The sequence below is a fragment of the Hylobates moloch genome, unplaced genomic scaffold, assembly GCF_009828535.3.
Source record: "Hylobates moloch isolate HMO894 unplaced genomic scaffold, HMol_V3 SCAFFOLD_20, whole genome shotgun sequence".
Classification (NCBI taxonomy): Eukaryota; Metazoa; Chordata; class Mammalia; order Primates; family Hylobatidae; genus Hylobates; species Hylobates moloch.
The window spans coordinates 43,759,649-43,773,317 of record NW_026652295.1 but is presented as its reverse complement, the minus strand read 5'-3'; the positions used below and the strand labels follow the sequence as shown (position 1 = coordinate 43,773,317).

The 13,669-nt window shown below is 38.3% G+C and overlaps 1 protein-coding gene across 3 annotated transcripts in view; it reads right to left on the bottom strand.

Annotated features, from left to right (window-relative positions):
- RUNX2 (RUNX family transcription factor 2) overlaps positions 1-13,669 on the bottom strand; it is a 226,327-nt gene that overhangs the window by 106,037 nt on the left and 106,621 nt on the right. For all 3 annotated transcript variants that reach the window (XR_009211363.1, XM_032141232.2, XM_032141228.2), the window contains exon 5: positions 7,653-7,757. Coding sequence is in view for 2 of the 3 variants with exons in the window: in XM_032141232.2 (XP_031997123.2) it covers positions 7,653-7,757 (105 nt within the window). In the remaining variant the exon portion in view is untranslated. The remainder of the gene's footprint in view (positions 1-7,652; positions 7,758-13,669) is intronic.

The window sequence follows — 13,669 nt, the reverse complement described above, 5'->3', positions numbered from 1 at the left end:
TGTAAATATCAAAACATGGCATTTACCCATAAATTCTATTCCTTGGGCACTTCAGAGACAGTGAAGAACCCAGGGGAAGTCTGAAAGTCAGGAAGTTAAGGGCTTCTCTACTAATGCTTGGTGCTAAGGACTAAAACCCAGGCCTGTGGCATCTGGGGGATGGGGCAAAGCCTACCAAGGTTTTTTCAAATCATCTTCACAGACTGCAAGAATGTGAATGCAAGAACTGTGTCGAGAAGAATCAAATAACCTTAAAAAATACACCTGCTGTCCCTCTATCCAACATATTTTACATGTGCCCTCACCTTATTTCACATGTGACCAATCTCTAAATAAGCATCTTCCTGGGTCGGGCGTGGTGGCTCACACCTGTAATCCCAACATTTTGGGAGTCCGAGGTGGGTGAATCATGAGGTCAGGGGTTTGAGACCAGCCTGGCCAACATGGTGAAACCCTGTCTCTACTAAAAATACAAAAAATTAGCCAGGTGTGGTGGCACACACCTGTAATCCCAGCTACTCGGGAGGCTGAGGCAGGAGAATTGCTTGAACCCAGGAGGCAGAGGTTGCAGTGAGCCGAGATCCCACCACTGCACTCCAGCCTGGGAGACAGAGCAAGACTCCAACTGAAATAAAATAAAATAAAATAAAATAAAATAAAATAAAATAAAATAAAATAAGCATCCTCTTTTGGTAAATAAGCAAAGGTCACAGGCAAGCCTTTGGCATAAAAAGTCTATTCCTTCACCCAACTAAGACGAAAAGTAATGGAGGATAAAAGTGAGCTGCCGCTGACATCAGCTGGAATGAGGAAGAGAAAAATGTCAACCCCTCCATTCTCTCCACCCTTCACCAGGCTGGAAAGCAGTCCTGGAACTAGGTGGAACAGCATGAGAGAAAAATGAGATGATGTCTTGCCTATACCACCTGTTTCGTTAAGTCTATTAACTCAAGTTTGTTAAGGTAAAACTTCTGCAATTGGACATGCCTCAAAAATACGGAGAAATAAAACTTCTCTGAACAATTACGGATTTGTTGATGAATTGGGCACAACTGAGAATGAGCAAACAGGAAAAGAAAATAGTTTAGCTGTAGGACCTAAGCCTAACAAGCTGAGTGAAGCAGGATACTAAGGCAAGCCTAGAAATACCAACAGTACCCTATACTTCCAGATAACCTCGCACTAACCTAAGCCCCAGACCCTTACTAAAGCCACACACAAAGCCAAGCAGAGAAATGTTGCAGCCATGTACTCTGAGCTTGCAAGAAAGGAGCTAGATCACTGGAGGGAAAAAGGCAGAGCTTCTCCTTTCTCCCACCAGGTCGAGATAGGTGGCTGGCTGATCAGTGGTGAATGCCAGTGCCCTGGCAGAAAGTACGCAATTCACAGTTTTGGTCTCTCCTTGAGAGTAAATACAGTTTACCTACCTGAGATCCGACACACAAAAATTTTTAGAAACCCACTCACATGTATCAGGCAGTAGGTTTGCCAAGGGTGCCAGCAAGCAAGAATTTCAAAGTTGGATGATACAAAGTATAAAACCTCTAATCTTTGCCAGGTGCAGTGGCTCACGCCTGTAATCCCAGCACTTTGGGAGGCCAAGGTGGGCAGATCACCTGAGGTCAGGAGGTCAATACCAGTTGGCCAACATGGCAAAATCCCGTCTCCACTAAAAATATAAAAATTAGCCAGGCGTGGTGGCACATGCCTGTAATCCTAGCTATTTGGGAGGCTGAGGCAGGAGAATTGCTTGAACCTGGAAGATGGAGGTTGCAGTGAGCCTAGATCAAGATCATGCCACTCCATCTCGAAAAAAATTTTTTAAATTGAAAAAAAAACCTCTAATCTTAACCATCTGAAGATTAATAAGATATTTCTGCTACAGACTTGTCATGTTGCCGGGTAAGGCTCAGACTTCTTTTTGTTCAAACATCTAATGTTCTTCTCACTTGAGTATTGATCTGCTAATACCAAGCACCACAAGGGAATACCCACCACTAATTCATCTGATATTTACCAAATCTGTTCAATTCAGAATGACGCTACCATTAGACTAGTAAATTTGGAGTTATTTTCTTTGAATGTCCCCTAGATTGAAAAAGCCAAGAGTCCTTTCAGACGATGGCACCTTGAAAAGAATTATTTTTCCTGTTGTGACAATGACAACTGCCAGCTAAGCACTTATGTAAGTTGATGACGTTGGTGTCATGAACCACACCCCCCAACATTCACACCATTGGTGGTTTTTTTTCCCTTAAATCCAGGCTGCACCTGTATCTTGCTTTAACCAATCAAATCTAGAGGAAGCAATTCCATGCCAGTTCTGAGCCTAATCTTTAAGAAGGCCCAACATCCTTGGGTGCAGTGGCTCACACCTATAATTCCAGCTGCTCAGGAAGCCAAAGCAGGAGGATCACTTGAGGCCAGGAGTTCAAGACCAGCCTGGGCAACATAGTGAGACCCCATCTCTACAAAAAATGTAAAAATTAGCCAGGTATAGTGGCACGTACTTGTAGTTCCAGCTAATCAGGAGGCTGAGGTGGGAGGATCACTTGAGCCCAGGAGTTTGAGGTTGGAGTGAGCTATAATCATGGCACTGTACTCCAGCCTGAATGACAGGGCAAGACCTCATCTCAAAAAAAAAAAAAGAAAAAAAAGAAAAAACAAGGCCTGAGAACTCTCACTTTTGTACCTTAGGGAGCCCTGAGCTGCTGCCATGTAAGAAGTCAGACTCAGCGGGAAAGACCACATGGAGAGGCCACACAGAGAGGAAGAAGATCCAGGATATGTGGAAAGAGATGCAGTGGGGCCTGCTGTCGCATCATTCCAGCTGAGCCCAACCATGCAGCCATCCCACCAAGGCATCAGACACATAAATGAAGCATGTGGGATGTTCCAGCACCAGCCACTCTCTGATTGCAGCTACATGATAGACCCGAAGCCTGACCAATAGAAAAACCATCCAGATCAACCCACAGAATCATAAGAAATCAACCCACAGAATCATAAGAAATAATAAACTGGATGTTATATTTGAGGGTAGTTTATTATTTAGTAATAGACAACTAAAAAACACAGCAAGAGAATTTAAAGTATTCTATGTAAGGTTATTTACTTTTTCCATCCTCTGCACAACCAATAATACATTCTTCCATCAGTCCTCTTCCCTAACTCTGAACCACTTCTATAGAATATGATGTTGCTAACCAAGTTTTCACATTCCTGTAGAACTCATTTAAATCAGACTGGAGGTGGAACCAGGTCCACAGATGGAACAAGGGATCCTAATAGGAACCGATGTTTCAAAGAGCTAGGTATCTAAATGCATTACTATTGCTGCTGCTGCTACACCACTCCTCCGGCTGACAGTTGTTCTTCAGAGCTAGCTTGCCAACAGAAGGTCAAAATGCCTTGCCTAAACACAAGACTTACAAATTTGGGATCTTAAGTATGATGTCATGTCTTAAAATGATAAGCTGGCAAATAAAATAAATGGCATTTTGTAAAGATGTGCACCATTTTCATGTTTACGCTACTTAAGATGAAGGTTCTAATAAGTCATCGGCTATGTTCCTTTAAAGGGAAGTTTTATAACCGAGATGAATCACAACTGCAAAAGATCAAAGTTAAAAAACATCAATGATGCCATAGGGTACTTTTTAATCTTGTAATGAGTGATGATCATGTGCTCTTATGAAGTTAGTCCAACTGCCAACGCCAGATGTGTATATTAAGAAAAGAAGTTGTTTGTGATGTGACAGCACTGGTTCAGCTGCCAGAGACAGAAAACATAGAAGGATGAAACCTTTTGGATTTTTGAGTGAAAAGCAAGTCTTGGCAGATGTGCTGATAGGCAAGGCCTCAGAGTGGGGTACTAGTGCCACAGCATCTGCTCTTGGACTTTGCTGCAAACAAATTAAATTTATCATCAATTCTGCACAGCTTTCCCTGAGCAGCATGAATATCTGCTCAGGCATAATTTATAATACTTATTAGTGTCATTTACTAATGAGCAAAAATTAGTAAAGCTATCTGCAGGGGGAAAAAAGTAATACACTAGAGAACAGAATCTATAGATGGTATCTGTTTCCTAGAGGTATACCATAAGCAAAACTCTACAGCAAACCTCTGACACTAAAGAAAATTGATGTAATAATAGCTAACACTTAATGAACACTTACTACATGACAGTCACTGTGCTACCCATTTTACATACATTACAACATTTAACATCCTTGCAGCAACTGATGAGGAATGTATTATCATTCTCACATAAAAGATGAGAAAACCAAGGCAAAGAGAAGTTAGGTAACTTGCCTGCCTCCATACAGTTAATAAATGGTGGAGTTGGGATTTCGATGCAAGCAGTCTGACATAAAGACCCAACCAGTTAACCTAGAATTTGTCTTTGTTCAAACAGCTGAGCTACCAGAAGCAGGCTTTTCAATATATATTCAGATCTTTAGAGGAAGGAGTAAAATTCCATCAACAGGAACTGATAGTACAAAATCCTCAACTCCTTCAAGCCACTATAAGTGATAAACAGAAGTATACTACGTTTGTGACTAATAACCACTAATTAAATAATTATAATTTGGGGGAGAGGAGGCTAAACAATTGCATATAAATTGTTCCACTCTCCCCGCCCCAACACTGCCTCAGGAAAGCCTTTTACTAAAGCCCTTCTCTGTTAAGGATCAATAAAATAAGCCACTTTGAATAAGCAAGGGTTGGCAAACTATACAACTTGGCCCACCAATTATTTTTATAAGTAAAATTTTAGTAGAATACAGATCAAGTATCCTTAATCTGAAAATCCGAAATGCTCCAAAATCTGAAAGTTTTGAGCACCAACATGATGCCACAAGTAGAAAATTCCACACATAAGTACATAACACAAACTTTGTTTCTTCCACAAAATTATTTAAATATTGTATAAAATTATCTTCAAGCTATGTGCATAAGGTGTATATGAAACATACATGAATTTCATGTTTAGATTTGGGTCTCATCCCCAAGGTATCTCATTATATACACAAATATTCCAAAAATTAAAAAAAAATTGAAATCCAAAACACTTCTGGTCCCAAGCATTTTGGATAAGGGATACTCAACCTGTATAGCCATGACCGTGAATGTATGTATTTGCTTATGCTGCTTTTGAGCTACAATGGCAGAGTTGAGTGGTTGTGACAGAGAACACCATACGGCCCACAGAGTCTAAAGGATTTGCTACCTGGCACTCTGTAGAAAACGTGTGCCAATCTGTGTTCTAGAGGATCTCCCATTGAACATTATATGCACCAACTAATCAAACTCCTATTATACTCACTGTTTAAGAAAATTGGAAATCTTGTGCATTTCCCACACCTGGGAGAGTCAAAATTAAAGAGCCATATTGAGAAGAGTGCTATGCTACAAATATTCAATGCCCAGGATGGCCAAGAGCAGGGAGGAAAAAAATAATCCAGCACAGAGTCCAGGTTATAGGATTCAGCTGTCGCTCAAAGCAGACCCATGCTTCTCTCCAGACACTGACCTCATCAAGTCACCCCACGATGTCAGGAAAATGACCCCGCATTTTCACCGGTATTTTCAGTTAATAAGAAATGTTACTCAGGCTTATCTAGGGCAGGTGGTCTACCACTTGCATATCTGTATCTGCTTCCACCGCCCACCCTGGGCACCACCCAAAGCCTGAACTCAGGTCCCATGTATACCACCTGGCCCCTCTACTCCTAACTCTCACTGCTTCAGAGCACTTCTCTGCCTTTACAAGGCACTTCTCTGCCTTTACAAATTAGTCTATTGACTAATTTGGACAAAAGCCTCTCGGAAATAAGGTACTGCTATCCACACTTGAGACAGAAGTGACTTTTCCAAAGCTACCCTGCCTTCTCACTTATTGTCATATCGTTCAGAACAGGAAGCACCTATACTTCCCTCTTTCCTCTCCCAGCCATCAACTTTTGAGCATCAACTCTTGTGTGTATGTACACATATACACACACAAACATACACACACAAACACACACACACACACACACACACGCAAATGGTTTTTCCAAGAACTGAGAAAAAGCAGCTGAGATCAGCAGGAAACATCTTTAAGAGATAAGTATTAGTGGTGCTACATTTTAAAAACCAACTATCCTGCTATATGCATTACTAAAATGGACATCCTGCCTTTTCAGGAATTCCGGGGCTAGTCTGACCAAAAGTTAGAAGACATCTTCCATCATAAGGCATCATCCCCAACTTATGGCTATCCAGAAAAGGCAGGCAAAGCCCCAAACCAGGCAAAGCTCTGTTCTATTCACCTGCACTCCATAACCACTAGCCCTTAGGACTAGAGACTTGGGGCTTACACACATGTGTACAGCAATCACCTAACAGGACATTCCCAAACTGAACAGACAGGGCCAGCACTGACTCAACATTATGAACCTGGAAGAATGCCATACACATGAAAGGAGAAGAAAACAAAAACCTCAAAGACTTGCTTTTGAGGCAGGAAACCTCCCTAGTTCAGGCAAGCAGTCAGCCTTTGTGAAAAGAGACAGCAGCAAAAGGGACGGGACCCACCATATGCTCCCTCTGCTAGGAAGGTATGCTGCTTGGGTAGAGGCAAAACTTTATGAGACCTTTTCTCTCATTTTAGGGGAAGGAAAGATATGCCACTCTCATGGTCTAGGCAGGTTGATTGTTATAGAACAAGTACTTCTGCCAGCTGTGCCTCCACCACAAACCAAATTGAACTCCCTAAATGCAGTGGTTAGGATTCCAATGTATTCATTCAGCAAAGGCAGAGTTCTATATGATGTTTCCATTGGCACACAATTGTTAATGGTTTATATATCAAATAATCTTTAATCTCTAAATATATTTAAATACCACTATGCTGAGTTTGTTCAAAGCAGTTTTTTGGTGGGGGTGGGGGAAGCAAACCTCAGTCAATTTAGATTTAGAAGGAACATACATATTGGCCCAAATAGATTATGTGCACTACCTGAAACTGATTGCCAGTGAAACCTTCTGGATGTCCAGACAAACAAACCAAGATGGATCTAAAGGTGGTTTGACTCTATCTGTTAAAAGAAAACTACCTATAACAATTACTAGAGCATGACCAAACAACAGTGTTGTAACAATCAAGCAAGTTATCATTTGCAAATAAATTCTTTGTAATTAAGCAGTGTGCTCTTCATAAAGGGAATTGAGTGGGCGAGTTAAAAAGCTAAAATACATTCTTAGGCCATGGGAAACACATGCCAGTGCTTTTTGACTAAGCTCAAGATTTTTAAGTTTACTCTTTTCTTCTTCAGCTCTCATGGGTCTATTCTGCCCCATTATGTTCAGTACATGAGCAAAATTTCTTAGTAAATAGTTAACAGTGACTGAATAATTATTCACTCATTTCCCAAAGCTACAGAGGCCTTAGCGATTGTGTGGCAAAGGTTAAAACCGTAGTTTTATTTTCTACTAACTCTGAAGTTTGACTAACTGTCCCTCACTAAAAAAATATATATGCAGATAGCAAAGTCTACAAAGACACTATGGACATGAAAGTGACACTAACTCATTTGGAGTAAATTCCTCATAGGGTCTCTGGAAACTCTATTACCTTTTTCAATAAAAAGGGGAGTACTTACTTCTGGGTTCCCGAGGTCCATCCACTGTAACTTTAATTGCTCTGTGATAGGTAGCTACTTGGGGAGGATTTGTGAAGACGGTTATAGTCAAGGTGAAACTCTTGCCTGCAGATATAAAAGGGGAAAATACACAGTGAATATTAAAAAACAGTATTGATGATTACACAGCAGCATAGTTTTCCAAATTGCATTTAAGCATCTCTAAGGAGGCAGTGAAATAAAGACAAGAGGCAGGACTCCTTCTTCTAAATTGGAAACCCTCCAATGACCACTTTAGGACATTTCCAAATTTGCTTAGAGTCAAGATCATCGTCCTCATTGTAGTGCTACACAGGAAGACTCCAATTCCAAAAACCTCCTCAGTAGCAACAGTTGTAATAAAAACAAAACCCTGGTCCACTTGAGGAAGGTTCTTTTTCTTTCAGTTTTCTCCAACATCAGGAACATATCCAAGCACAGACAATTTTAGAAGTCTTTATTTAGGGTTAGGTCATGACCTCATGAGAGAACAATAGTAAATCATTGTTGATTATGTTATTTACTTCACATAACTTTAGCATTTCATTTGCTTAGCTGCACTACAATAAGAAGATAAAAGAGGAAAGTTCTTATGGGAATCATTTTAACAGGAGCCAGTGTCTTCTGTCCTGGCCTTAATGTGCCTGTGGTATGATGATTTCATCATCACTGGAACAAAGTTTTTCTCCTCCCTGTCCACCCTTCCCTAACATATATCCTTGCTGTTAAATCTTGAAATAACTCCCTGACAGTGACTTACTTTTTGCTAAATGAACATGACATCTATCAATATAAACTCAAATTTTGCTTTTAGCAGAAGGTGTGCTTCATTGAAATATTACATCTGATACTTCAAATTAATGAGCTAAAAGCGACAAATAAGAAGGGGAAAAGAGACAGGGAAAAGTTTGGTAGCATATTTGGATGTCTGTTTTCTCCAGAAGAAGATACCATTCTCTGTTGCACAGACTTACTAACAGTTGTAATCAGTTAGATTTGCAACGGTTAATCATGTCAGATAGTCAAAACTGCAAACTGTTACAAGACAGGAAGAGGTGGGCGTGAAACAGTGACTCAATAAAACATTCAGCAATCTCAGGCCAGAGTACTCATTTAGTCTGCTCCTGTAACAGACCTTTAAAAAGCTCATTTTGTTTTGCTTTGTTTTTTTGGCCAGAGATTCTTTTTCCCTTACTGAAAACTGAGAGTATTAAACCAAATCTTTGACAATATGTACCAATGCAAAGTTTAATGCAGTCTTTTCAAAGCTTAATATGGAACAGGTTATATACAAGGCTTAATGGAGAACAGGTCTTTGGCTGTCAAGTCTAGTGAACGGGTTTTCTTTTCAACCTAGACCATGTAAGTTCCTAAAATCTGTTTAAGACGCACATCATTTGTTACTGAGTATAAATAGTTTTAAGTCTCCTTGGCTATACTTTTCCATAGCCAAGGGGAAAAAAACAGGAAAGAAAAGACAGGAATGGGGTGGGTGCAGTTTGAATAGGGAAAGGTGAATAACAATTAGAAACGTATTAAGTGCCACTTCATACACATTATCTCAATGAATCCTCCCCAATTAGATGTCTCACCCCCATTGCACAAATAAGGAGGCTGAAGCCTCGAGAGACTTAGTAATTTACCCAAGTTCATACAACTAATAAATGAAAAAATGAGGATCTGAACCTCATTTTTCAGACCCTAAAATTAATGCTCTTTTTTTTTTTTAATATTCTGTTACTTGGCCACTTCCTTAAGTGGCTTGATCACTTGCCATTTAAAAAAATTAATAAGTAATTTATTTCTAGATGCATCCCAATCAGCTCTATGTGCCCAAGAAACAGTAAATACAAATGGACTAATGCAATATCTTAGGATGATGAAAGCATCTATTTTTAAAGTGTCATTGATATATTTTATCCACTATATTGGCTATTATACAGATTTAAATAATTTATAATTGGTTAGCAAAGAGAGGCTTTATTAAAAACATTAAGACTAACCAGAAGAATAAACCAGCCAGGAGTCTAAACTAGTTACAGAAAACTAAAAGCCTATAGAATTAGAAACCAGAAACTTGAATAGGAAGCCACTGGGTCCAAGTTAGAACCTCAAAACAATGGAAAGATCGCAAAAAGTGAAAGAGCTGAATCTCTAGATTGAAAGTTAATTTACACTAAAACATTTTAAAGTGCTATTCTGGGGTCAGATTAGTGGTCTATGGGCCCCGGATTGCCTTTCTAACAGTGGCTCCCATGGCTGTGTTTCAGAGTCAGTTTTCATCTATGGCACTCATCTTAATAAATCAAGGATATATAGAGATCTCAGTTATCCTTAATGTCTCTAAATAACCTGGTAGAAAGATTGTCGGCCGGGCGTGGTGGCTCATGCCTGTAATCCCAACACTTTGGGAGGTGGAAGAGGGCAGATCACCTGAGGTCAGGAGTTCAAGACTAGCCTGGCCAACCTGGTGAAACCCTGTCTCCACTAAAAATATAAAAATTAGCTGGGCGTGGTGACGCACGCCTGTAATCCCAGCTACTCGAGAGGCTGAGGCACGAGAATCGCTTGAACTCAGGAGGCGGAGGTTATAGTGAGCCAAGATGGTGCCACTGCACTCCAGCCTGGATGGCAGAGTGAGACTCCATCTCAAAAAAGAAAAAAGAGATTGTCCATAAATTTATTTAAACCAGTTTTGGTAATAGTTCTACTTTAGACCTTTACAACTTACTTAGGATATTAAAAGTCATCTATGCTTCCCCTAAATTCAGGGCAACACCTCATGTAGAAACAAAAGCCAAAAATAAAATTCACCCTTCAAGTATAAAGCATTTAAATTTTCAGAGTAGAAGGAGTTCTCTATAAAAAACTGCTTTTAAAAAGAGATGGGTTTGGGGGAGGAAACAAGTAGTTAAGTATAACTATGATCTGCCAAAATCAAACCCTAAGGATCAAGATGTAATTAACAACTACAGCAAAAGTGAATGAGGCTCCTTCTGCTTCTTATTGCCCCTTCAGAAGAAATATGTATGCAATGTTGAAGAAACTTTCAGAAATTACCAACCAATTTAGTAATTGGTTCTTCATCCTATAATAATAATGTACTTCTTAAGTCAAATGTTTATGTGGGCATTCATGATTTCCTTAAATTAATTTTTTTTCAAAAATCCCCTTTATATCACTTTCCATAAGTGATAAAATACAGGTTCTTATTTTAAAATGCAGGCTCTCAAATATGGAGCTAGCAGTCAGTAGATAACTAATTGTGTCATCCATGGCTTCATCAGGAAAAAGAAAGCATATCAAAAAAAAAAATGTAAGGACCAAAATCATTTTAAACACTTCTCTTTAAAATATTAAGGATAAAAAAAAGGAAAAACAATGAAAAACCTTAAGCCACTCCTAACTTAATGCAAGTTCCACTGATGCTCTACTTTTATTCTGGCACTTTCAAAAGTTGTGGTCATAAGATGACCCATAAAGTCAAAGTCAGTAGTGACATGACTCCTTTATAATCTAAGATTGTTTTTCAGTTTCTGAGAGTTTATGTTTCTACCAGTGGAAAGAAAAAAAAAGTGTAATATTTGAGGAACTTGGTGTTTTTTTTTATAACACTACTGAAAATAGAAATATTTAAAGCCGAGAAAGAAAATACAATGGTAGCAGCATGTTGATCCAGACTTAATAGCTTAAGAGAAATGTAGAAGTGTGAAAATCAAAGAGGAAGCTGGAAGAGTCTGTTATAAAGCAGGTCAGGTACAAAGGGTACAAAAGCAGGTTAAAGGGTTTCCTGCCACTGAAAAACTGACCCATTTTTTTTTTCAGAGTGTGATCTGTTATCAGTGTTCTCTGTCCTTTTTTCCTCTTCATCTCAGCTTGATATTACTGTTTCCTTTCATACAATGTTAATGCAGTGATATAAAAATATATTATTAGTGATAAATCAATTTTTCTTTCTCTCTCCACCCACTCCCCCTACCCCCCATCTAAGTCTTGAAGACAAGTCTGGACCAATTTCTCCATCCTGCCTCTGGCAGCAGACTGTAGCATTTCAGATCCTCCACCAAGTCCCGGCTGCTTCAAAGGAAAAATCCTACTTTCTTCAGTTAAGATCATAAGAAATATAGGGGGAGGGGGTCAGCTCTGTTTGGACATAATTACACTTCATCAAAAGAAGCTTTCTTCATCTTCCATGCGTGAAAAGTCTGCAAGCAGTTAAGTCTGTCTTTTTTTTTTTAAATATAAAAATTGCTATTTGGGAAACCAGCCAAAACTCAGAAAGCCAATATAGTAAAACAGTGCACACCCTTTGTTTCTCTTTGAAGTTTCTTAAATAAATATGTTGAGGGTTTACAAAGTACACTATCACTTTGCCATAGTTTCTGCTTAAATTGGTCAGAAAAAAGTTATGCAGCATCTATATAATACAAAAGTAAGATAAATGAAAACACTAGCTTGAATCTGTAATGTAAAATTAAGCATGGCACCCAATCCTTTCAAAACTAAAATTCATTACTCTAGTTAAAAAAAAAAAAGTATTATTACATAAGAAGAAAGATGCAATTCAGAGCATACAGGTAAATCATCATGTTCACATTTTTCTTGATTCTTACTAAAAAAAAAGGAAAAACTTTAATTGCATAGTGGACCTGCATAAGTAAGTGAGAAAAAGGAAGAATGAATACACACACACACACATACTCCAAACCTAATCAGTCAATAGTGATATAGGATGTGTCTTTTTTTCCTCTTTTTACGAAAGTTAACTAAACCTGATGCAGAGATAACCCCCTTAGTTTTGATTCTACCAGAGGCTGTGAGCCTCATTTTATTTCAAACAACCTGTCAGTGACAGTATCTCATTAGCATGAATCTTTTTTTTTTTAAGTTAAAAAGTACAACTTCTTGGCCCTGTTCCTAGAAAGTAAACTAACACTACTCATCGGAAACAGCCTTGCTTGAATTTCCCTTATCAAGTTTTTACAATGGTAATAATTTGACATCTGATCCAAACTAAAGGGCAATTATTAGACATGGTTTAAAAAGTGGTGCTTCTCATTTCCTATTCAAACTGGGTTGCAATGATTCCATAAGGCTTTATTTCACCTCAGTTCTAAAGTGGTCTATTTTCTTTCTTCTTATCAAAATACTTAAAATGGAAATATTAGATTCAGTTAAGTAAATAAATAAGCATAATGCTTCTAATAGGTGAGTAACTAGTAAAAGTCTTTCTGTAGAATAAGTAAATAAAAGCCAAAATATTGGTCTCCTTAAAGACTTTTTAAAAAAACATTAACCTCATTTATCAAACAGTTACAAAAACCCTAAAAGGGATAATTTTCTATTTAAGGATCTCTAATTTTTGAATATGGATTCAGATGGTGGGAATCCTTACATAGTATGGAACTATTAATATTAGAGTACTAATCATTCATCTGTCTAGGCAACCTTACATAGTCACTCTAACATAAGTAATACATTATTCACTTATTCAAATGAAAAGCCTTATGTTAAAAAAAACCATGATTTTTAATAAATTCTTATTATGAGAGTAAATGAAATCATATAGAGGTAACCTGTGATAAGTGAAGAGCATTATGCCAGCTGTCCTTGCTACAACTTAGACCAAAATTGATATTATCAGGAAATTGATCCAACATATCCATTTTTCTTTCCCCTTTACCACTCAATTTACTCAGTTAATTGACTCCTCATAATTCAGAAGTTGATCCTCCAACTGTTCTTTTCTCTACCTTATATGCTTACACCCAGTGAAATTAGGAGCTAGTTTTTCTGAAAACATTGCTTGAATTTTCAATATCATAAAATAAATGAAAAAGGCCTGAGTACTCAGAAGAACACTCAACTTCATCTGGATGTATTTAAAGCAAATCTTCAGTAATTCTATTCAGAAAAAGAAGGTGCTGATTTGTATACAGACTAGTCTACATTTCATCAAAGCAGCCTAATATGCTTATTCCATTATCAGTATCAAAAGT